Source organism: Vitis riparia, chromosome 17 (assembly GCF_004353265.1).
Source record: "Vitis riparia cultivar Riparia Gloire de Montpellier isolate 1030 chromosome 17, EGFV_Vit.rip_1.0, whole genome shotgun sequence".
Classification (NCBI taxonomy): domain Eukaryota; kingdom Viridiplantae; phylum Streptophyta; class Magnoliopsida; order Vitales; family Vitaceae; genus Vitis; species Vitis riparia.
The window spans coordinates 726,822-753,260 of NC_048447.1; the positions used below are offsets into that span (position 1 = coordinate 726,822).

The window sequence follows — 26,439 nt, forward strand, 5'->3', positions numbered from 1 at the left end:
AATAATTTTTTTTCGAAAAATAAAATCTTATAGACGCATGGTGTAGACCATGGTAATAAAATCTTATAACTCAAATCAATTAATCTAATCTTTTTGTCACCTCAATTATAACAAAGTCAAAGTTAACATGGTGTAGACGTATTACTTTGATCAATATTTTTAATACAAATTAAAATTAAATTTATTTATTTTTAATAAAAAATATTACTTTGATTGCAAACTGCATGTACATTTGAATCTCCATCTACTATTTGAAAATTATTTTAAAATGAACAATTGAATGGCAGTTTCATTCCGGCAATGAAAGTCGAGGCGAGTCAATGAAGAAAAGCCAAAGAAAGGGCTTGTTTAACACGGTGCCAACCCTTGACCACTTCAATTTTATCTGTACCATTAAAAAATTATGAGTCTATGACGTCGACAGAGCCTACGTGGCAGTGAATTTTCTTTGTTAAAATGATAATAATTGTCCATTTTCTCTTAGTAAGCCAGCTGTTGGTAGACTTGTATAAAAAAGTATTACGATTATTTTAATATTTACGTATTTATTTTTATTTTTCAAAATTCAAGTGGGGAGACGAGGATGAGAGAGAAGTGGGCTTTGGCGGAGAAGAGGAAGAAAAAGGGAACTTTATATAATTTTAATATTTATTTATTTTATTTTTTAAAAAAAATATATGTACAAAAAGTGGTGGTTACAATCTTTACTAAATATGAAATTAATTAAAAGGTCTTTAATGGTAATGCAACCAGCTCACTCGAGAAAGTTGGAGATGAAAAGAGTGGTAATAGCCAAGAATTTTTTTTTTAAATTTTTTAAATTTTTTTAAGCATCCAATCAGACACTGCCGAGGAAGGTTAAAAGGTGGAATGAAGGTAAAATTTATTTATTTATTTTGGTAGCTTACGGTGGAAGGAGGCGAAGCAGGAGAGCAGTGACCAGGAAAGGAGGGGGGAATTGAATTGATAAATGAGATGACAAGAAAGAAAGACTAAAAGTAAACGATATTGAATGGTAATGCAGTGTTGTAGTCATCGGCCCGCTGGGTAAGCTTCCAAGCAAGAGCCTCCTAACACTAGATAAAATCCTTTTCCCCTCTTCTTTAACAAATTATTCTCTTTCTTTTCTCATCATTTTCGCTCTTCACCCCACTTCACACTTCATCATCGTCGTCTTCATCTTCTTCTTCTTCTTCTCAACAATTTGAAAGCCCCGTCAGAAGAAGAAGCAGAGCTTATTCAGTGGGACTTCCATCTCTGGGTTGCTGCTGCTTTTGCAGCCTGCATTCACTTCGATGGACAACAGGTTTGCTACCAGTTTTTTCTTTTTTTCTTTTTTTCAACTTGAATTATGGGTTTGATCTCTACATTCATTTTGAGAGCTATGGACCCATTACGTATTTCTTCTTCTTAGCAAATTTCACAGCAGAGAAGAAGAAGAGCTTAGGTCCTGTGGTCTCCATGTCTGAATTCATGCTTTTCTAGGCTGCATGTTTTCCTCCTTCAATTTTCAGCTTCTTTCTTTCTTCCTCTCTTCTGATTTTATACTAAAATCAACCCATTTCCAGGTGTTTTTTTTAGTTGAATTATGGTTCTTGATTATGAATTTTGTCTGTGTACGCTCTATAATTGCTTTTGAAGTAAAGTGAATTATGGGTTTGATCTCTATATACATTATAATTGCTTTTAGAGCATGGAGTTTGCTTATGTTTAGATAGTTTGTTCCATTCTTCTACAAATGATGCTTTCCAACTTTTGCGTGTTAGTTTTTCATCATTTTTCTCCTATCAGTTTATAGTAAAATCTAACCTATTCTATTTTCAACCTGAATTATGGGTTTGGTCTGTATATGCCTTAATGCTTCTGAAGCACAGTGAATTCTGGATTAGATCTTATATGCATTATAGTTGATTGCAAAATTATGGATTTGATCTCTATATATATTATTATTGCTTCTAAAATGTGGACTTTGCTTGTGTCTATATGTTTTTTTTTTTTTGTCTGAATTAGGGGTTTCATTTTTCAGATACTTGTGTCTCTTTTTCTTTTTCCTTCTGAACGGGAGCAGTAGTAAAATCAAACCCATTTTGATTATGGGGTTGATTTATACATCCATGATAATTGCTTCTAAAGCATAGTGAATTATGGGTTTGATTCGTATCCCAATTTTAATTGCTGGTAAAAAGTGTGGTGAATTATTGGTTTGGTCTCTGTTTATATTGTAATTGCTTTTAAGTATTGTGAATTATGGGGTTGATATATATAGATGTTATAATTGCTTTTGAAGCATTATGAAATGTGAACTTTCTGTCAGCTCAGCATGCACTTATTCCAAACAAATTTCAGAGCAAAGAAAAAGAACTTGTGGATTTCCATGTCTGGGTCTCTGCTTTCTAGCGTCATTCAGTAGTATGGAAAACAGTCTTTTTGTTCTTTTTCCCCTTTCACGAAACATTGACTTTTCCTTGTTTTCTTTCTTCAATTTGTATCTTTTGTCTCATTATGTCCTTGTAAATAGGTTTCTATTTCCATTTTTCAACTTGAATTATGGGTTTTGATCTGTACACATGCTACGCTTGCTTTTATAGAATGGACTTTCCTTGCCTTAAGGCAAGTGTTCTGTAGTATTAGCAACAATTTTAAGAAGAATGGTAGCGTGAATGATGTAGGCTTTACAATGCTTAACTTATCTGGACTTGTAACTAATTTATGAGCTTGAATTTTTTCTTAATTTTCTTATTTTATTAAGCTTTCAAGTACTTCTCATATGCATTTGTGCTTGTAGATTGTTATATTTTTATTTTTGTTTTGTAGGTCAAAAGTATTAGAAATGAGTGATCTTGAAAAAGATGAGACGCCAATGCTTTCAGAGGCTCATTCACAATATTTGGATGAACCTAGGGTTTCTCACTCGCATAGACTTACCTCTAGAAATCGGAGTGCATCCATTTCCATTCCTATGAACTCCATGGAGTCCTATCAAACTGAAAGCAGCCTTGTAAGTCATACTGGTCCCTTGAGGAATGAAAAGAAAACTCCGTTCATACCAATGAGTGGCCCACTGTTAAAATCTGAGGGCTTATTTCCACCTACTCCTGGTGTACGGGGCCACAGAAAGGCAGAGCCAAGGGCAGAAAAATTTCCTTCATTTAATGGAATGGAATGGAATAATCAGCCCCATAACAACTATGCTGGAAAAAATGAACATCTTCTGAGATCTGGACAGTTGGGAGTATGTAATGATCCTTACTGCACAATATGCCCAACACATTTCATTGACTCTAGACAGCAAAGGAACTCAAAGGTTTCTTTCTTTCCTAAGCTTCTGGCTGCCTATGCTATATTTTCATGTCACCTTCTTTTTACGCTAAAAGAATTTCAGATTCTTAGTTGCATTGAATGTCGAATCTTCAATCTGGATAGGTATCATGTTGTGTAAGTTTCATGATGGAAATTTAATTATATTTGCTCATTTGGCTTCCACTGAATGCAAGTAAAATATGAGCCAAATTGAATATCAATGCTCCAAATTATGGCTTCCTCGCTAAATGAATTTTAAGTCCTTTGATTTAGTTTATATTGCGTTACTCTATAAAGTATATGCATTAATAATTAATTATTGCACTTGTAATATCTCATAGAACATCTTGAGAATATGATGGCATGTATGGATTGATCCAGAGAATGTCGATTTTCACTTTATTGAACTTTATGGCCGAAACATTTGACATGTGATGCAAATTAGTGCCCTAGCGTTTCCTATTTACGTAGGTTGCCAATTGAAGAGTATCTTGTGGAGCTGACATTACCATAACATGGTCAAGCTAATGATCCTTGCAATGATGATAAAGCTACTGTTGTTGTAAAAGGGAGTTCTGGACAGCCTATATTTGGAATGAAATTTTAAATTTCTGTTATATGCTTGAATGCTTGTTTTTTGAATGATCATCTTATCTTTTGATAGAGTCCAAATATTGATGTCACACTTACTGCATGTGCATGCACAGCACTATGTAATAATGCAAAAGGTTAATATACCTTATGGATGTTTGGAAAGCTGAGATGATTTTTATTAGAGATTGAGCTGTCCATTTTTCAGTGGATTACTCCAAGACTACTGTAACTGCGGCAGTTCATGTGCTGTAATACCATACTAAAGAGAACCAAAAAAACATATAAATCAGCTATCGAAAGGCTTCCTTTGGACTGTTACTTTTGAGATGTGGATCATAAAGGAAACTTTTTGCACAAGGATCTCGAGGGGGACCACCTTGTTCAACAGAAGGGCCACAGTTATCTGTCACTTATTAATGGATGAGAGCATTCAAGTTCACGGAAAGGAATGTGTATGTATCAAGTAACATGTGTTTTTTTTTTTTTTTCTAATTTAAAAGGGTGCCTATTTGTCACTGTAATTGTAAGTGTTTATGTAAAGATGGGCGGATCAATCAAGTTTAAAAGAGAGTAAATGATTAATATTTCAGAGAGTTATGGTTTGAGGAAGGGTTGAAGTCGAAATTGAAATTGGAGAGAAGTAGAGAGGAAGAGGTCTGTTGAAGGAGCTGCTGTGAGTGAAAACCTAGAGAACATAAGTGTGTAAACATTTTCTTCAATTTAATATTGAGGAATGACCCTTTTATTACTATTGATATCAGTACAATTTGGTTAAACAAATAAAGGAATGGATGTGTACAATTCTTGCAGATAAGTACTAATCTTTATATAGACTAGATAACTGGCTACGTTTCCTAGTGTTGTATAACTCTTGGAGATAAACTACGATTCTTAGAGATAAGCTGCAGTTCGTGATCATATTTTTAGTCCATTACACACTCCTTCAAGCAAAATAGGAACTTGTGTACTTTCGGCTTGTCTTGTAACAATGAACTTCAGTATTGAAAGAGCCTTAGTCGTTGTGTTGACTGTTTTTTCAGTTGCAGGCACATACCTGACTTCTAGGTCTTTTTGGAGAACTTTATCTCTGGGAAGTGAACATCACTTTCTGTTCACTTTCTATGTGTTTTCTTCTTGTGTGAAAATGGGGTTTGCTGCAAATGAGGTGGCTTTAATGGTGTCCTACCAAATAACTGGTGTTGATGGAAGTTTGACTAGTAATTCTTGCAGTAAGGATTGAATCTATTTTAATTCTGTAGCTGTATGAGCAAGAGCTCTGTATCCATACAATGTGCTGAGGCATGCCACCACTTTTTGCTTCTTGAAGCTCCACAACACTAGTTTGTTGCCAAAAAATACACATTATCCCCCTGTAGACCTTCTGTTATCCATGTTTCTGGTCCTGTCAGCATCCATGTTAGCTGCAAGAGTTAGCGAGCTAGCAAGCTTAAGGTTTATGCTGTGTCTAAGTGTTTCCTTTATGTATATTAGAACCTTTTTGCCTAATCCCAGTGAATGATGGTAGGCTGTTGAATGATTGATTGAGTTTGTTGATAATAAATACTATCTTAGGTCTTGTGCAGGTGAGGTATTGGAGAGTTCCTATGGTGCTTCTGTAAAGAGTAGTTTCTTGAAAAGTTTCACCATCAGTATTGGATAATTTGGCAGTTTTGCTAGCCAGTGTTGATTTTCCTTTTGAGCCATCCATTTCGGTTTTCTTGAGAAGGTCAATGATGTATTTGGATTTGGAAAGGTGTAGATCTATTGAGTTTTGGAATGCTTCAATCCCTAGGAAATGCTGAAGCTCAACTAGGCTTTTAAGTGCAAATGCCTTGTGGAGGGAGTGACAATTGACAAGCTTTGATTATACTTTTTATTGTTTCCTGTCAATAAGATATCATTAACATGGATTAGCGCTAGTATTAGTTGCTTATTGGATTTGAAGATGAAAAGTGAAGCGTTTTAGTGAGAATTTGTGAAACCTAATTCAATAAAGCTAATATGAGTTTCTCAAATGAGACCTTGGGTGATAGTTTTAGTCCATACAATACCTTATGAAATTTGTCCACGTGTCTTGATCTTTGGGAGTTAATGAATCTTAGTGATTATTCTACATGAACTACTTATAGTGTTGTATGCACAAATTTTGTAAAAGTCTTGCAAAATTAGCAAAACAATAGGAAAAATCATGTGAACAAAAATTTGTATTTAAATTAATAATTGTGGGGTACAAACTCAGATATAATATTCTTTACAAAAGAATATTTTCCCTCTGATTCTTTCTTTTTTATCACAATTCGAAAAATGATGACGAAAGTGTTTTCTTGGATTTGAAGATCAATCGATGGCCCAAAGTGGCTTTTTTCCTGAATGAATTTTTTGAATGACGAAGAGCATGTGTGTAGCACTTCTACCATTTATTAAATTTGTAGGGATATTTTATGATGCCTTTTCTTTCTTTTGAAGCCTCTTTACCCGTTTGAAGTCGTTTTGCGGATCTCGTTTTTCCTAATCCCGATTTTTCTGATTTTGTTTTTTTTTTTCTTATCCACTTTTTTTTTTATCTCATTTTTCTGATTTGCCGTTTTTGCTGATCTCCCTTTCTTGGAGGAAGTCACCTCTATTTATAGTTGAAGATAGGAAATTGAATTTTGAATTCCCTATATTTAGTTGCTCAATTCAAGGGATTTGGTTCCTTGATTTTAGCAACTTTTCTCTTTCCCGAGGTTTTATCAACAAGTTAATATATATATATATATATATATTTATTTATTATTATTATTATTATTATTATTATTTAGTTGGAGGTTAGTTTCCCATTTTTTTAGGAAACTTCTCAATAAGAGAATATCTTTTTTTTTTTTTTTTTTTTAATTATCTTTTGATTTGAAGACCTAATTTCATAGTCTTCCAAAATTGTGCCACGAGTTACCTTTTGAGTTGCATGTCATGTGTCCAGTTGAGCTGAAATTTGTTGAACCATGAAATTACAATTTTGAAGACCAAATTTAGTGGTAATTTAATCCACTATATCTATATCTATATCTATATATATATATATATATATTTGATGTTTACAAATGCCCTCACTTCAAGACACAACACGTACATGCATTGTCACATGTATGGGGTGAGTCTTGTGGACAATCTTCAAACCAATTCGAGGAACTCTTTCATCCTTGGACAATTTTCCAACTTGTAAGTCTTACTTAGTCATTTTTTTAATCTACATATATAAAATTCTTGGGGCACAGGTGACATTGAGCACGTTAGCAAGTATGGCACGCCATAGGGGAGAATTCATGGTGGTGCATGCCTTATAGCTCTTGTGCAATGGAGAGCATAGGAATGGAGAGGGCCTTAGTGTTCTCGTGTGAAGAATTCATGAGAATTCATGGGATGCATACCTTGTAATTTGTTGCAATGGAGAGCATGGAGCCTTTTTGTATAGGTCATGGAGCCTGTGACTGTGACATCTTGTCATGCAAATTATGAGGGGTGCCTTGATATATATATTCTCATATATTCATTAGTGGATGTTTGTGTATATATATTCTCTAGTGGATCACAAACATTCACGCGTCTTTATATATACATATGCTCTTTTATTATTTTTTGAAAGAAGCAATAAGCTTGCCTCCCCCAAACATGTGTTGATCTCCATCACTTGTAGAGACAAATTTGTTTTTAGGTAATTTTTTTTTCAAAAATTACCTTAACACTTGAAGAGGAATTTTTAATAAACTTAAATATTAAAAAAATATAAATATTTAAAGTTTGACCCTCATGTAATCAAGTTGTAGCCCTGATGCAAAGTGATGTTGTATTTTCAATATTTATGTGCTAAAGTCTTCACTCATGCGAATTGGTTTGATTTGAATGCATAGTGATATTCAAGTTTTAACATTTAATTAAAACTGAAATTACATTTAATACCTTTCGAAATGAGTCATAGCTTTGACGCTATGAGGTGATGTATTTTTAGCATTTAATATGACTCAAGTGCTAAAGTCGTCACTCATGCGAATTGACTTGACTTGGATGCATAGTGATGTTCAAACTTTAACATTTAATTGAAATTGGAACTACAGTTAACACATATGTAGGTAAGCAGTAACCTTGATGCTATGCGGTGTTGTACTTTCGACACTCGATGTGGCTTAAGTGCTAAGGTCCTCACTCATGCGATTTGACTTGACTTGGGTGCATATTGATGTTCAAACTTTAATATTTAATTAAAATTGGAACTACACTTGACATTTATGTAGACAAGTTATAACCTTGACTCTACGCGGTGATGTATTTTCAGTATTTAATACGACTAAGTGCTAAAGCCGTTACTCATGCAAATTGACTTGACTTGGATGCATAGTGATGTTCAAACTTTAACATTTAATTGAAATTGGAATTACATTTAACATGTATGTAGATAAGCTATAACCTTGATGCTATGAGGTATTGTACTTTCGATACTTGATACGGCTTAAGTGTTAAGGTCTTCATTCATGAATTGGCTTAACTTGGGTGCATAGTGATGTTCAAACTTTAATATTTAATTAAAATTGGAATTACACTTAATACTTATGTAGACAAGTCATAACTTTGATGCTATGCGGTGTTGTACTTTTGACACTTGATGCGACTCAAGTGTTAGGTCTTCACTCATGCGAATTGGCTTGACTTGGGTGTATAGTGATGTTAAAACTTTAACATTTAATTAAAATTGAAACTATACTTAACATCTATATAGATAAGACGTAACCTTGACGCTATGTGGTATACAACTTTTAACACTTAATTAAAATTGAGTCCATACTACACTTTTTTTTTTTTTTTTTGTGGGTGATGGGGACTGAACTTGGGTAATTTCCCCAAGTTGCCTATCTACCCTTCACAGAGAAGGGATCAAGTCAAACGTAGTTCAAATTTTATTTTATTTGTAATTCTTTTTTATGCCCCAACTTTTGTCAAAACTAATGAATTTAATCTTGCGAGCATGTGTTAACTTTTGCCTAAGCCATATTTTCAAGTTTTCAACCTTTTGCGTGTGTGTGTGTGTGTGTGTGTGATACACAGTTTGAGCATGGTGTGACTCAAGTATAGTAACATTTTAAGAATTTGCCATTGATGAGACCAATTCTTATCTTTAGTGATAATCTTATAAGCACTGTTGGTGTAAACTTCCTGCACCACATAAGGCCTATTCCATTTTGATGTAAATTTGCTTCTAGTCTTATGTGTGGTGATGATGGGTTTAAGAATAGCGAGAACTAGATCACCATTTTGAAAGGATCGAAGGCGAACCCTTTTGTTAAAAGCTCTTGAAAAGCGTGCTTGATAACACTCTAAGCATTGTTGGGCTTCAAGTTACTTTTCATCTAATGCTTCTAATTCTTAAAGACGTAACTTGACATCATCTTCATCAGTTAGTCCTTCATGTATAACAATCCTTAACAAAGGGATTTGATGCTTAAGGGACGATACAATTTCTACACCATAAACGAGGGGTAAGGGGTTGCTTGTGTGGGCGTTCAATATTTTCTTTAGTATGCCCAAATTGCTTTTCTTACTCATTCATGCCAATCTTTCTTTGACTTATCAATAATTGCAAAGGGTATTGTTAAATGCTTCTATAAGACCATTGGTCGATGCATTCTACATTAATGAATTGTGTTGTTTGAAGCCGAACCTTTCACAGAGATTGCTTATCAATTTATTGTAGAAGGGTTTCTCATTGTCAATGATTATGTACCATGGTACCCCATACTGATAGATGATGTTGCCGCGAATAAAGTTCACCATAGTTTCTTTCTTCACTTCCTTAAATGACACAGCTTCCACCCACTTAGAAAAATAATTTGTTGCCACAAGTATGTAAGCATGCCCAGCGGAGGATTTAGGAGTGATGGGTCCAATCACATCAAGACCTCATGCATCAAATGGCCATGACGCAACTGTAGGATGGAGCAACTCAAGGGGTTGGTGTATGAAGTTTGCATGGAATTGACATGCTTGACACTTCTTAGCATATTCCATGCAATCCTTAATCATAGTTGACCTATAATAACCAATCCTTTCGATTCAAAAATGAACCTTTGGCCTTGACTGGTAAGCCCCACAAATCCCGAAATGAGCTTTTTCAATTGTTTGATTTGCCTTTTCTTCTCCTAAGCATCGGAGAAGTACTCCATCCAATAAGCGACTATAGAGTGTTTCTTTGTAATAAATGAAATGTGGAGTTTGATGTCGTATATTTGTTCAATGCCTTGGTTCATCGAGCTACTTCTCATACTCTAATTAGTCAATCAACGATTGTCGCCAATCTTCGATGTCAATAGTGAGCATTGATGTAGCGGTCACCTCTTCTTATTGTGTAATTGATAAAGACAACAATACTCACCTATGGCAAATTGGGATGTTTATTGTTTCGTTTTTAAGCAGTGTTAAACTTGCAGCTAAATTAGTAAGAGCATTTGCCATTTGGTTCTCTTTTCATGGAATATGAACTAATGAGATTTGTTTGAACTTTTTCATCAATTGGGTAGCATATTGGAAGTAAGGAACTATGTCATCACTTTTAACCTCATACAGAGTTAAAAGTTGATTGATTATTAATTTAGAGTCCCCACATATTTCCAAGCTTGTGATTTTCGTTTTGATCGCCATTTGTAGTCCGACGATCAAGGATTGATACTTAACGACGTTGTTAGAGCATCGCTCGCTAAGAATAAACAAATATGGTAGTATTTGTTTTTGTGGTGAGACAAACACAACCCTTGCACCAGTTCCATCATAGTATGTTGACCCATAAAAAAATGTCATCCACAAAGGAAAAAACGTTAATGTAAAAGATCTCTTTGTTAGGCAGATCATCTGAGATTTCCTAGTTTGTAAGAATAAGATGATCTGCTAAGAAGTCTGTAAGTGCTTGTCCTTTGATTGTCTTTTAAGGGATGTAGATTATTTCATACTTAGTAGCATCCCCCATCTTGTCAGTCTTCCTGAAAGAACTGGCTTTGATAACACATATTTAATGGGATCAGCACGTGCTATTAGATGTATAGTGTATGCTTGCCTATAATGTCTTAGTTATTTCATCGAGAATATTAAGGCGAGACAAGCCTTCTCTATTGGGGAGATTTAGTTTTGGCTCAATTAGAGTTCGACTAAAGTAATACAATGCTCTTTCTTTGTTCTCTTCATTTTCTTGTGCAAGCAATGCTCCAAGAGAGCATTCTTGTGTGGTGATGTATAATATCAATGACTTTCTTGCAGTAGGAGCACCTAAAATTGGCGGATTAGCCAAGTTTTTCTTAATGCTTTCATAGGCATTATGACAAGCTTGATCCCAAAGAAATGGGACATCCTTTTTCATAAGTCGATTAAAGGGTTGACATCATTCTACAAGGTTTGAAATAAACCGTCGAATAAAAGCAAGACATCCTTGAAGACTTCTGAGTTCTTGTAGATTCCTTGGCTTTGGCATATCCCAAATGATGGTAATTTTAGATTGGTCCACTTCAATGCCATGGTGTTGAACAACAAACCCTATCAACTTACTGGAAGTGACACTGAAAGCACATTTAAGTGGGTTCATCTTGAGTTGGTACCTTCTTAGTCTGTCAAACACCATACAAAGATCTTGTAGATGGTCCCTTCTTTTTCTAGACTTTACCACTAGATCATCAACATAACATTCAACATTCTTATAGAGCATGTCATCGAAGATTCTTTGCATGGCACGCTGGTATGTTGCACATGCATTCTTTAGTCTAAATGCCTCACTTTGTAACAATAAATTCCTTTTGGAGTACAAAATGCAATAAGCTCTTCGTCCTTTGGTGCCATCCGTATTTGATTGTACCCCAATGATCCATCCATGAAGGATAAAGCTTCATGACCAATAGTTGTGTCGACCATGAGCTCAATGATTGGTAAGGGAAATTCATCTTTTGGACAAGCATTGTTTAGATCTCTGAAATCTACACAAACATGAACCTGTCTATTGTTTTTCTTGATTGGGATGACATATCGGGTATTTTACCTCATCCTTCATTCTTTTATACAAGTTCTTATTTTAATTAAATTCAATACAACCATAGTTTCTTATTAAAAAAATGTTTTTTCCTTTGTACTAGTAAAATGGAGTTATTTTAATGCATGAAAGATGCTAGAATAGAGGGGATGAGTATGAACATTTCAAGTATGAGAAGATTTACTTTTATATATATTGATAGATTATTTGACATATCTTGATAAAGCATACTCATGGGTTCCGAATTATTATGTTTGTCTACAGTTTCATTCTGCTTTCTATGGAGATGCTAGAGGATGGGCAAGGAGATTTTTTTCTTCTCTACAATCATATGTTCCTGGAATCATGAACCCTCATACTAAAGTTGTTCAACAATGGAACAGATTTTTTGTCATTTCTTGCTTGTTGGCAATTTTTGTGGACCCTTTATTTTTCCTCTTGCTGTCTGTGCAACAGGTATGGATTTGCTTCTTTCTTGATATTGAAGTGTCATGTGGACTGGCTTTTAAGGATTATGGGCACTGCACTTGAATTGAGCTTTGAATGTTAAAAATGGCTTTGACAAGATTTATATTTTTGTTAGTATTTTGGGATTATTATTCTTCAATTATTGGAATTGGAAAGTACATAACACATGATATCTTAGAAGTCCTTAATAACATCTGTGCTTCCAAAAGTGTGCTTAAATTTGCTTTCTTTTCTTGGAAAATAAAGAAAGTTATTAAAAGTTCAAAAGAAGACGAAGGATGAAATGCATAGGGAGAGCGCGGTTTCCTCTTTAAGGATAGGAGAATAGGGAAAAGTGGAAGAACTGTTACTCTATATGTTAAGTAACAACCATCAAAAGCCTCATGTCCTGTACAACTTGACCATTGGAAAACCAGAGGAGAAAAATGTTATAAGTTCTGACTGCTTAGTAAGTCCTCTTCTAATGTATTCGGAAGTTTTACTAAGTTAAAATTGCTCTATCCTTCAAGATTTCTGGAATACAGAGAATGTTAACATGGAAGTATAATTTCAAGGAAACTTATGTTTAGCAATAAGATAATATGCTGAAGTGCTAAGGGTGGATCAGTTGTAGTATTCTGTAGTAAGGGTTAGTTTACTCATTACCATTATTTGAAGACTTTATATATATATGTGTGTGTGTGTGTGTGTGTGTGTGTTTTGTATTATTTTCTTAATGAATAAGACTACTTTTTCTGTTAAATAACATGGTGTCAGAGCATCAATCCTAAAGCATTAGCTACACAAAACTCTAGCTGCATTTTCTTCTTCCCATGCTACAGTACCCATGCTATGAAGTTTCTGATCCAAGTGTTACGTCACTCTTTGTGCCTGTGTGATGCAAGTAGCATCCCTACATCTGTAGTACAACAATCCAGGTGTTGGGATACATGTTGCTCTAGTGAAACTAAAAGGACCTAATTATTTACTATGGGCTAAAGCCATGAAGATGTAAGTTAGGGAAATGGGGAAACCAAAACATCTTGTTGAAGATTCTCATCTCCATAATCTATGAGTTCTGATGAGTGGCAAGAGGATGGCTTCATGACAATATTATGGTCGTGGAATAATATGGATCCATATATTAGTTCTAACTTAATGTTTTTAGAAACTGTTACAGAGATGTGGAAGACAGTTAGAGAGGCATACTCCAAAGAAAAAAATATTTCTAGGATCTATCAGTTGCATAAGGATATTTTTAGGGGGAAGCAGACCAGGAAACCTCTAAGTGAACGTCATGCATCCCTGAAAGGGTTGTGGGAGGAATTGAGTGTGGATCAGCAGTTTGTTGATATTGATATTTAGAGAAGGCAAAGGGAAGAGTTTTAGGTTGCTAAATTTTGTTTGTAACCTTGACCTTGAAATATGCTGAGGTTAAAGATTCTCTTCTTCATTTGAATCCTTCACTCTAGCTTTATTTTTCTGTCTCTATCCCTGAAACTTATCAAGAAGCTCTCTTCACCCCGGCTGCACGTAAGCTATGAAAGAACAGATGAGTGTCCTCATCAGTGGTGGTACGTGAGAGCTTATTGATTTGCCACAAGCTAAAGACACTTTTGGTTGCTGGTGGGATCTATGCTATACAGTACCATCTTGATGGAACCATTGAAAGACTCAAGGCTAAATTAGTAGCAAAGGATACATTCAATATGGGGTAGATTTTGAAACTCTTTCTCTTGTGAAGTGCCTCAATTTTGTTTATATTAGATATCTTTCGTTGTGAATTTGGTAGGAAACTATATCAGCTGGATGTGAAAAATGCATTATTGTCTGAAGATTTGAAGGAGTAAATGTATATGAAATAACCAACTGGGGTTGTTGCTTCGGGGGAGGCCTCTATCAAGGTTTACAAACTAAAAAAAGGCAATTTATGCCCCCTGGTTTGATAAGTTGAAAAATTTACTAATCTTTTGTATTTCAGAGTTGTCATTCTATTGAAGAGAAAAGCTAGTACTATAGTTCTTCCTGTCTATGTGGATGACAGTGTATTCTGGAATCGACTGTACAGCTAAAATAGTATTACAAGGAAAATTTCAAACTAAGGATCTTGTAGTTTTGTGGTGTTTTCTGTGATTGAAGTTGCTCGTAGAAAGATGATCTTGATTTACCTTGGAGGAATTATATACATTATTTGCTCACTGAAATTTGTATGTTAAGCTCTAAACCTGCAGGAACTGCTTCGGAAATAATGTCAAACTTCAAGGTGATTTGTTGTAAAATTAATTTATTTGACAATATCAGGCCTGATTTTAGTTTTTTTGTGAGTGTTATAAGTCAATTTATGAAAGCTCCAAAGCAGATTACTCAGCAGGCTAGGTGCAGAATCTTGAGGTACTTAAAAGGTGCAATAGGTTTAGATTTTCTGTAGATTAAAACATCTACAGTTAGATTGTATTAGCTTTTCAGATAATAATTGGACAAACTCTACTATTGATAAGAGCTCTACTACTAGTGAGTGTTGTGCATTTTTTGGTGGAAGATTGATCACGTGGATGAGTCAGAAACAAAGGGTAGTGACAAGGTCTAGTACATAGAGCTATGGCCCATATGGTTCAAGAATCTTCTGCAGGAGCTTTTGTCTTACTTGACAAGCCTACGACAATGTATTGTCACTACTATGATCATCAAGCTACTATTTGATGTAACTAGTAAACCCAGTTTCATTAAAGAACTAAGCATATTGAAGCACATTGCCATTCTATGAGGATGTTATTATGAGTAAGAAGACGGTGACCTTTATATCAAGTGAAAAGTTCAACTAGGAGATATATTTGCTAAAGCCTCAGGAAAATTAATCTCTCTAACATGTGTTCTAAGCTAGGTTTGTGAAATATCTTTACTCTGTCTAGGGTAGGAGTGTTAAAGTATAATATTGAAGTTATTTATCTCTTATATCAGTTAAGGGGTAACTTTGTAATTTTATATTGCATTTAATAAATATATAAAGAGAGAGGTGTCTAGCAATAGGCAATGTCTTCATTCTTTTCTTCTCTTCTTTGGTTTTTTCTTTGTTGTTTTTAAATAGTTGTCATTTTATCAGAGAAATAGCAATGAGCAAGAAAGTGATAACTTCACTACATTAAGTTTCAAAATCAGTTGGAAGTTGTTTTTGTTAAAGCTTTAGGAAGATTTTTTTTTTTTTTCAAAGCTCAATGTTACAAATTAATATGCCCCAACTCGAAGTGGAGTATTAAAGGGTCATTGTAGTAATTTTATTAAGTGCTTGTTTAGTCTTTTATGTTATTTAAAAACTATATTTATGTTTTGTATTATTTTCTTATTAAGACAGACAACTTTTTCTCTCAAATAACTAAAACTATGCTAGTTTAACATCATGTGAAAGTGAGGGGAAGATATGAATCAATTTCTAAGGAAGACAAAGAAACTTTGGATTTTTCATTTTGGAGCATGATATGCATTGTTAACTGGAAGTCCCGGGTTCAAGTCCTCCTCTCATCAACTATTTATCTAATTTATTTTTTTACCACAAAAATGTGTGCAGCCATGGAGAAACCTGAATAAAAGATTTTATTGAGGAAGATTTTTTCTGATACTTTACAATATGAATAGATAAAAAATACATAGGAAAAAGAAAAAAAATTTACAACTGGAACTCCTAGAAATCAGTTATAATATACATGGAAATACATTAAAGAATAATCCTTATTTTCCTAATTTTGATCCTATCCTTAACTGCCCAAAAATATTATGTTTAAATTAGGAAAAAATCTTGGCTTGAATTTCTGGAAGTCAAAGAATAATTTGAGCTATTTTTCTACACTCCCCCTCAAGTTGGTTTGGAAATGTCAATGAAATCTAGCTTGTTGACTTGTAGCTTGAATGCTTCTTGGGTAGACTTTTGGTGCAGATATCTACTAGTTGTTCATTAGTTGACACAAAAGACATGTAAATTAATCCACTTTCCAGTTTTTCTTTAATAAAATATCTATCTTAACATGTTTGGTTCTGTCATGTTGCATCGGGTTGTTAACAATATTTATGGTTGTCTTACTATAACAGTAGAGCTTCATTAGTCCCTTAATCTTGATCCTTAATTCTTCAAGTAGTTTTCTCAACCAGAGGAACTCACACATACCTTGACACAACTTCTAAATGCTCCTCCTTAGGCATATGCATGAATTGCTCACCACACTAACAAAGAAGGCTATATGCAGTCTGGTATGTGACAAATAAATCAACTTTCCCACAAGTCTCTGGTAGCTCTCCTTATTGACACTTTTACCACCTTCGACAAGACCAATTTTATGGTTTGGGTCAATTGAAGCTTCAGTAGGCTTGCAACCTAGCATTCCATTCCTACTTCCTTCAACAAGTCAAGTGCATATTTTCTCTGTGTGACTACAATACTAGTCTTTGAATGCGCCACTTTCATACCCAAGAAATATCTTAGAAGATCCAAATCCTTCATCTCAAATTCCTTTGGAAGTTCCTTTTTCAAGTGATCAATTTCAAACACATTATCCCCTATCAAAATTATGTCATCAACATATACTATTAAGATGGTTGTTTTACCTTCCCTGGAAAATTTGAAAAACATGGTGTGATTTGACTGACTTTGTAGATACCCTACTTTCTTCATAGACTTTGAAAAACGATCAAACCAAGTCCAAGGAGATTATTTTAATCTAGACAATGATCATCGTAACCTGCCCACGTTTTCTCCACTATAATTTTCTTCAGAGCCAGATGGTAATTGCATATAGATTTCTTCTTCAAGTTCACAAAACAGAAAAGCATTTTTGACATCAAGTTGGTGGAGAGGCCAATTTAAGTTTGCCGCAAAAGATAGCAAAACTCTCACTGTATTCATCTTGGCAGCTGGTGTAAATGTCTCCTGATAGTCAGTTCCATATATCTGGGTATTTCCCTTTGTCACCAATCTTGCCTTGAATCAATCAATAGTCCCATTTGATTTGTGTTTCATCAAAAAAACCCATTTACATCCAACATGAGACTTTCCTTCTGGTAGCTTCACCAAATCCCAAGTTCCATTTTTTTAAAGTGCCCTAATTTCGTCCATGACTGCATTCTTCTACTCAGGTGTAATGAGAGCTTCCTGCACTAACTTAGGAACAACTACACTGGACATATTAGACAAAAAAAGCTTTATAGGAGAGAGACAATGTTAGGATGCAAGATTTGAAATTGGATGAAGTGTACAAGACCGGGTTCCTTTTCTAAGAGCAATAGCTAATCAAGATCATTGACAAAAGGAGAAGAATAAGAATTGCCTTTGCCTTCTAGATCAATGGATATTGGTTCAAGTTCTTGTTAGTGGACTGATGGTTGTTCTATCCTCCTCAAATTAGTTCTCTTAGATTGAGATGAAGCTTTGGTAAACCTTCTTCCCTTAGTTGTTGTGTTGGCATTCTAGACAAGAAGACGACAAAGGTGAGGAAGGTGAAGAAGGTGAAGAGGGGATAGGAGAACAAACAGGTGACTGAACAGGAATAAAAGGCATGCTCTCAGATCATGAGACGGGTAGAGGAATGTTTTCCCACTAGAATTCTCTCCCTAAAGGTGAGTGTGGGCATAATATGGTTGGTTTTAAAAAAAGGTGACATCGAGACTTGCAAACATCTTTTTGGTGATAGGATCATAACACTCGTACCATTTCTAGGTTGGTGAGTATCCTTGGAAGAGACATTTAATGGATTTAAGGTTAAGCTTACTACAATGAGTATCATGGTCATGAATGAATGTTTTGCAACCAAAGATTCTTGGAGGAAGAAAAGTGAATAATTTTATGGTAGGGTAAAACTGAGTAAAAGTAGATAGAGGAGTGACAAAATCAAGGACTCGAGAAGGCATCCTATTTGTTAAATAAGAAGTAGTTACAAAACTATTTTGAGACACAATTTGTGAACATGAGTGATTGGGCTACTTCAAGAAGGTGTCAATTCTTTCTTTTTGCCACTCCATTTTGTTGGAGTGTTTTGATACAAGAAGAGTGGTGAACAATAGCATTTGCTGAAAGGTATGTACCAAGGATAGAGGAATAGTATTCTTTCCTATTATTAGTCCGTAACACTTTTATTTTTGTTCCAAATTGGTTTTGGATCATTCATGGAAGTTTTTGAACACTCTCTCAACCTCCAATTTTTCTTTTAACAAGTATACCCAACACAAATATGTGAGATCATCAATGAAAGTGATAAATCATCATGTTTGTGTAATGTTGTTTCCTCTCGAGGGTCCCCATATATCATTGTGCACAAGGACAAAAGGAGCAGATTTTCATATGGTTGTGGCAGGTATTAAGCCCTTTGATGTTTGGAAAGTTCACAAAATTCACACTAAAGTTTTGAAACTTGTTTATTTTTTAACAACTTTGGAAACAAACATTGCAAATAAGAGAGGTTGGGATGCCCTGATCTAAAATGTCATAACATAATTTGTTCAGATGAAGACTGATTTGCCACTTAAGCTTGCCTTTCTGAGAGATTTTTATCCTCAAAGTAGTACAACCCATTATCTCTCTAGCACTGCCAATTGTCCTCCCCAAATCCAAATCCTGGAATTCACAACAATGAGATGAGAATTTAGCAACAGAACTGCCATAGGCAATTGGGCTTTGGTGGAGATGGTCTGGAGTTTTAAGGGCAGTGAGGTGTTTTTATGAAGATCATAAGTTGGAATATAAGGGGGTTGGGTTCTAGGACAAAGAGGAGGGTGGTTAAGGATTTTCTGCAGCTTCAGAATCCGGATGTAGTGATGTTTCAGGAAACAAAAAGAGAGGTGTGCGACAAAAGGTTTGTAGGTAGTGTCTGGTCGGTTAGGAATAAGGAGTGGGCTATTCTTCTGGCGTGCGGGGCTTCAGGAGGGATTTTGATCATTTGGGACTCAAAAAAAATGAGAGGTGAGGAGGTGGTAATAGGATCCTTTTCCGTCTCAGTCAAATTCTTGTTGGATGGAAGCGGACCATTGTGGTTGTCTGCAGTCTATGGTCCAAACAATCCCTCAATTAGGAAGGAGTTTTGGGTGGAGATGTTAGACCTTTTTGGCCTTACTTATCCCTCATGGTGTGTTGGAGGTGACTTCAATGTTATAAGGAGAAGATCAGAAAAACTGGGGGGATCTGGAATCACTTCCAGCATGAGGGATTTTGATGGTTTTATAAGAGAATGCGAATTACATGATCCCCCATTAAGGAATGCCTCTTTTACTTGGTCAAACATGCAGGAGTCACCGGTGTGTAAGAGATTGGATCGGTTTCTCTATTCAAATGAGTGGGAGCTTTCCTTCCCTCAAAGCCTTTAAGAAGTACTTCCTAGATGGACATCAGATCACTGGTCGATTGTCTTGGATACTAATCCGTTCAAGTGGGGACCAACACCTTTTAGGTTTGAGAATATGTGGTTGCAACATCATAATTTCAAAGAGAGCTTTAGCAGTTGGTGGAGAGAATTTGAAGGAAATGGTTGGGAAGGTCACAAGTTCATGAGGAAGTTACAATTCGTTAAGGCAAAATTGAAAGATTGGAATAAGAATACTTTTGGAATGCTTAAGGAAAGGAAAAAAACCATATTGGATGAAATAGCTAACATGGATGCCATTGAACAAGAAGGGGCTCTCTCTTCGGATCTTGCAGCTCAAAGAGTTATAAGAAAAGGGGAGTTAGAGGAGCTAATTTCAAGGGAAGAAATTCATTGGAAACAAAAAGCTAAGATAAAATGGGTTAAGGAGGGGGATTGTAACTCAAAGCTGTTTCATAAAGTGGCTAATGGGAGACATAACAAGAACTTCATCAAATTCTTGGAGAATGAAAGAGGTTTGGTGTTGGACAGTTCCGAGAGCATCACAGAGGAGATATTACTATATTTCAAAAAGCTCTACTCGAGTCCTCCTGGCGAGTCATGGAGAGTAGAAGGTATTGATTGGTCCCCTATTTCAGAAGAGAGTGCTTCTAGGTTGGATTCCCCTTTCGCCGAAGCAGAGATCTTTAATGCCATCTTTCAGTTAGATAGGGATAAGGCGCCGGGACCTGATGGTTTCACCATAGCAGTATTTCAGGACTGTTGGGATGTGATCAAGGAAGACTTAGTGAGGGTGTTTGCAGAATTTCACAATAGTGGGATTATTAATCAAAACACTAATGCTTCCTTCATAGTCCTTTTGCCTAAAAAGAGTCAGTCAAAGAAGATTTCGGATTTGAGACCTATCAGTCTGATCACTTGTCTTTATAAGATAATAGCAAAAGTATTGTCAGGGCGTCTAAGAGGAGTTCTACAAGAGACCATCCACTCCACTCAAGGTGCTTTTGTTCAAGAGAGACAAATTCTGGATGCGGTTCTTATAGCCAATGAGATTGTGGACGAGAAAAAGTGATCAGGGGAGGAGGGAGTTGTGTTCAAGATAGACTTTGAAAAGGCTTATGACCATGTGAAATGGGATTTCTTAGATCACGTGTTGGAGAAGAAGGGTTTTAGTTCTAAATGGAGGAGTTGGATGAGAGGTTGTCTGTCGTCGGTCTCTTATGCTATTCTAGTGAACGGTAATGCTAAAGGATGGGTCAAGGCAGCTAGAGGCTTAAGACAAGGTGACCCTTTATCTCCTTTCCTATTCACTATTGTTGCAGATGTGTTGAGTAGAATGTTGTTGAAAGCTGAGGAAAGAAATTTGATGGAGGGCTTCAGGGTAGGCAGAAATAGATGTAGGGTGACCCATCTGCAATTCGCAGATGATACTATCCTATTTGCTAACCCTAGAGAGGAAGAATTGCAAACTCTTAAGAGTTTATTGTTAGTGTTTGGTCAAATCTCTGGGCTTAAGGTCAATCTTGACAAAAGTAATCTTTTTGGCATCAACCTTGATCAGAATCATCTTTCTAGGTTAGCGTTGTTGCTTGACTGTAAGGCTTCAGATTGGCCCATTCTTTATCTGGGTCTTCCTTTGGGAGGGAACCCAACTGCTTGTGGATTCTGGGATCCAGTGATTGAGAGAATCTCTAGGAGATTAGACGGATGGCAAAAGGCTTACTTATCTTTTGGTGGTAGGATAACTCTCCTACACTCTTGCCTTTCCCATATCCCTAGCTACTTCCTTTCTTTGTTTAAGATTCCAGCTTCAGTGGCTGCAAAAATCGAGAGGATGCAAAGGGACTTTCTATGGTCAAGGGTTGGGGAAGGTAAAAGAGATCATCTTGTTAGGTGGGAAGCAGTGTGCAAGCCGAGGGTTATAGGGGGTTTGGGGATTGGGAAGATTCCTTTAAGGAATCGTGCTCTTCTAGGGAAATGGTTGTGGAGGTTCCCTAGGGAGAGTACATCTCTTTGGCATCAGGTCATTCTTAGCATATACGGGACACACTCAAATGGTTGGGATGCCAATACTATAGTTAGATGGTCACACCGCTGTCCTTGGAAGGCCATAACACAAGGCTTTCAGGATTTTTCCAAGTATACTCGGTTTATCGTAGGAGATGGGGAAAGAATTTGCTTTTGGGAAGATTTGTGGTGGGGGGACCAAACTTTAAAAGACCAATATCCAAGACTATTTCGAGTAGTAATGGATAAAAATATTCCAATATCTTCAATCTTTGGTTCGTCTCGCCCTCTCTCATGGAACTTTAATTTCCGTCGTAATCTAACCGATTCTGAGATAGAAGATCTAGAACGCCTCATGCACTCTTTAGATTGTATGAACTTATCCACTTCCGCTTCAGACGCGAGATCATGGTCCTTATGTTCTTCAGGTTTGTTCACAGTCAAATCTTTCTTTACAGCCCTGTCCCAAATGCCTGATTCATCTCCATTTTTCCCCACTAAGTTAGTTTGGAAATCTCAAGTCCCTTTCAAAGTTAAGGCCTTTGTCTGGCTTGTGGCACATAAGAAGGTGAATACCAATGACTTGCTACAACTGAGGAGACCCCACAAAGCTATTAGCCCTGACATATGTAAGTTGTGTATGGAACAAGGAGAATCAGCAGATCATCTCTTCCTCCATTGTTCAGTGACGTTGGGGTTGTGGCACAGACTTTTTCAGCTAGCCAAGATGGATTGGGTTCCTCCGAAAAGCATTTCAGACATAATGTTCATCAATTACAAAGGATTTGGCAAGTCCAAGAGAGGGGTAATTCTATGGCAAAACGCGAGTATAACGTTAATCTGGGTTGTGTGGCAGGAAAGAAATGCTAGGATATTTGAGGACAAGGCTAGGAATTCAGGGAATCTTTGGGATTCCATTCATTTCCTTGCGTCCTTTCGGGCGTTTTGTTTAGCGGGTTTTAAGGGCACCCCCCTTAACGTATTACAACTTGATTGGCTATCAGTGTGTAGTTCCAATAGTTCCAATGGGACGGCCTAGTGTATTGTTATTTTTTCATGTTGTTTAGTTTTTTTTGGAGGGAGGATTCCTCATCCTCCTTGTGTACTTCTTTTTCTATCACTATATTCTTACATGGTTTCCTATCAAAAAAAAAAATTTATTAACTAAAAACAAATTACAAGACAAATTAGGAACATGAAGAATGGAATTTAAGGTCAAGTTTTTTGAAATAGGTATAAACCCTTTTCCAGCTATTGATGATAATGTACCATCAACAATATGTACTTTTTTGTTCCCATAACATGGAAAATATGAAGTAAATAAATTAGAACAATTGGTCATATGGTCAGAAGTCCTTGAATCAATGATTCATGAGACTTTATTACCTGGAATGACACCGAGAGCATTTCTGAAATTACCTTGCTTGGCTAAAACATGGTAGGGGAAGGATTGGACTGACTTTTTGATAGGTTAATGACACAATGTGGTAAATCCATTGCTCCTTCATGAAAGGCTTGGCCTCTTGTCCTCCATTGTTCACAGTTTTCTGTTTAGCTTGTCCAACATTAAAGGGACAGGTAACACTTCCCTTTTACGCTTTTTGATTTGGCACATTCCCAGGTTTGCCATGAAGCTGCCAGCAAGTTTCTCTAGTATTGTGCGGCTTCTTACAAAAGCCACACCACCTATTGTCATGTTGGTCATTTCTCTTGAAACTCCAGGGTCGTCCAGCAACAAGAGCCCTTTTAGTATCGTTGGTTTTGAGGGCAGAAGTTTCTGTAGCTAGGCTGGAATCTTCATCTTTTTTTCCCATTAACTCCCTATGACTTTCTTCACCTCTTACAAGCATGAATGCTTCATCCATATCAGGGAAAGGTTCCTTCCCCAATACATGATCACAAACCTGATGGTATTCAAGATTAAGCCCCAAAAGAAATTAGTAAACTCTCTACTATTCAAGCATCTCCTTTACCCGCCTTGCATCAGTTGGTGACTCCATGTCTAAGGCAGTGTACATGTCCAATTCAATTAACAATACTTTGAGAATATTCAAATACTCGGTTATACTTGAAGCTCCTTGCTTGGTTTTCTGGATTTGTCTTTTTAATCTGAAAGATTTAGGACGTAAATTCCAGCTTCGAAAATGTCCTATTCATTGTCATCCAGATACCACATGCTGTAGGGAGAAGAAGATAAGTTCTGCTTATCCTTGGTTGCATAGAATGCATCAACCAAGACATAACAAGGGAATTCTCAATTTCCCAAACTTCATAAGTTGGGTCTCTAGCTACTGGGGCAAGTAAGGTGTCACTGACATACTTAAATTTCCCTTTTCCCATCAAAGAGATTTTGGCTGATTTAGATCACTCCAGGAAGTTTTTTCCATTCGATTTCACAGTGGAGATTTCAAGGGTAAGATTATCATTATGTGAAGGAGTTTGAGGGTTTGTGGTAATGGGTTTTGAAGGTTTTGCCATGTTTACAAAAGCAAGACAGGGGAAAAGAAAAATAAGGTTGAATCAGGCTGTAATGCTCCTCAACAGAAGAGAAAGAAAAAACAATCGGCAAAAAACATGAAACAGGGCAGAAACAATATTGCAATACAGAAAAAAAAAAAAAAAAAAAAAAAAAAAAAAAAAAAAAAAAAAAAAAAAAAACAACAACACAATGAGTGGAGCTGATATGAAGGGGCAGCAGCGAGTATGCTAGAAAAAAAAACACCTGATGGCAGTCTCTGTTCTTTTAGATGAAAAAAAGAGGAGAATAGAGAAAATAAATAAATAAGGAACTGAGTCTGATACCATGTGTGCAGCCATGGAGAAACCCGAATAAAAGGTTTTATTAAGACTTTTTCTGATGCTTTATAATATGAATAGATACAGTGTTATGGAAAGGAGGGGGTTATGGCACTTTTGGGGTTAGGGATGCTTATAATTTGCTGGTTGCTCCCAACGCCCTCGCCTTCCCGAAAAAGTGCATTTGGGTGGATAAGGTCCCAACCAAAGCTGTTTTTTTTGCTTGGGAGGCCACGTGGGGGAAGATTCTCACCTTGGATAGGCTTCAAAAATGGGGGTGGCAGCTCCCTAATTGCTGTTTTTTGTGTGGTTGTGAAGAGGAAAATGTAAATCACATTCTTTTACACTGTATAGTGGTCAGAGTCCTCTAGGAGATTGTCGTTGCCTTGTTTGGGGTTCAGTGGGTGTTCCCAGAGACAGTCAAAGAGGTGTTACTTAGTTGGAGGGGCCCTTTTGTGGGGAAAAAGAGGAAAAAGATCTGGAATTCCATTCTGTTGTATATTTTTTGGACGGTATGGAAGGAAAGGAATAAATTAGCTTTTAGGGGGGGTTCTTTAACTATACAGAAACTCAAAAATTCTTTTGTTTGTAATTTATGGAGTTGGGCTAAGGTGTATATGGGAGAGGAGTCTTCTTTGCTCTTAGGCTTTTTGGAGTGGCTAGCGGTTACTTAAGGGCTGGTGAGGTTGTTTGTTTTTTGTGTTTTTTGGTTTAGGCTGCTATGTATACTCCCTGTATGCTTTGTGGCTTTTTGCCCCTTAATTTATTTTGTGTTTATTTATAATAAAAAAATAATAATATGAATAGATACAAAATATATAGGAAAAAGAAAAAAATATGTACAACTGGAACTCCTAGAAATCTGTTGTAATAATATATGGAAATACGTTAAAGATAAATCTTTATTTTCCTAATTCTGATCCTATCCTTGATTGCCCAAAAATATTATGTTTAAATAAGAAAAAAATCTCAGCCTTAATTTCTAGAAGTCAGTCAAAGAATAATCTGAGCTGTTTTTCTACACTATCTATTTTTTTTATTTTTTTATCACAAAAATGTGATTTTTTTTGCCACCATACGGTCTATGACCTGCCCATAGCGGGTATGAAGCCACACAAGAGGGAGGGTATTGGAGTGTGGTATACATTGTGGGCCCAAATCCTAATAGCTTAAGATTTTAGGAAAATTGGTTGTTCAATATTTTACGTGTGCTTTTTCTTTTGTAATAGTATAGAGTTTTCCTACATTTCTATGTGTTGGTCCATGTGTCTTATTCATGGGTTGAAACACTTTAGATCTTGTTTTTAATAAATTTTAGACATAATATGATTGGTTTACGGACTGATTCTATATGCTTTTATATTCTTTGTTCCTTATTTTTGGCTGTAAAAGACATATTGGTCCAAATCCTTTACATAATCATAGATGACATTTCTTTTTGTATCATCAATGAATAGGAGATTCTTTTATATATCTTATTCTTGTTTGATTTTCTAAGCATATTTATTTCTATCTAATTATTATTGTTTGTTGGTCTTTGAAAACAGGAAAATAAGTGCATAATTATTGACATGCCCCTAACAAAAACAATTGTGGTATTCAGAAGCATGACTGATTTCATTTACTTGTTGAACATGCTTCTACAGGTGCACTAGCCTTTTGCTTCTTTCTTTTGAAGCTCTTTATTGTTATTATTATCATTCTTATGTTTATGTCATCTGGATCATATATACAGAAGCTCCTTCTATGTTGTTAATTTCGTTTCATTGTTTTTCTTGATTGGTGCTCACTGAAAGATTGATAATTTGATCCCTTTTTCTCTGAGAGTTTACTATTGCAAGAATGGTAGTGCTTGGGTGGCTTTGGTTCATGTTAGATAGTGTACAGTTATTTCAGTTATTTACTTTTCCTTTTTTTTTTTCC

General features: G+C 35.8%; 1 protein-coding gene across 2 annotated transcripts in view; it reads left to right on the forward strand.

The window, feature by feature from the left end:
* Positions 1-932: 932 nt before the first annotated feature.
* The window catches only part of LOC117904432 (probable cyclic nucleotide-gated ion channel 20, chloroplastic), a 90,267-nt gene continuing 64,760 nt past the window's right edge, over positions 933-26,439 (forward strand). Inside the window, exons 1-4 of one of the 2 annotated variants that reach the window (XM_034817022.1) lie at positions 933-1,306; positions 2,815-3,304; positions 12,194-12,385; positions 26,064-26,162. In XM_034817022.1, the coding sequence (XP_034672913.1) occupies positions 1,296-1,306; positions 2,815-3,304; positions 12,194-12,385; positions 26,064-26,162 (792 nt within the window). In that variant the 5' untranslated portion in view covers positions 933-1,295. The remainder of the gene's footprint in view (positions 1,307-2,814; positions 3,305-12,193; positions 12,386-26,063; positions 26,163-26,439) is intronic. The other variant, XM_034817021.1, reaches the window with a different exon arrangement.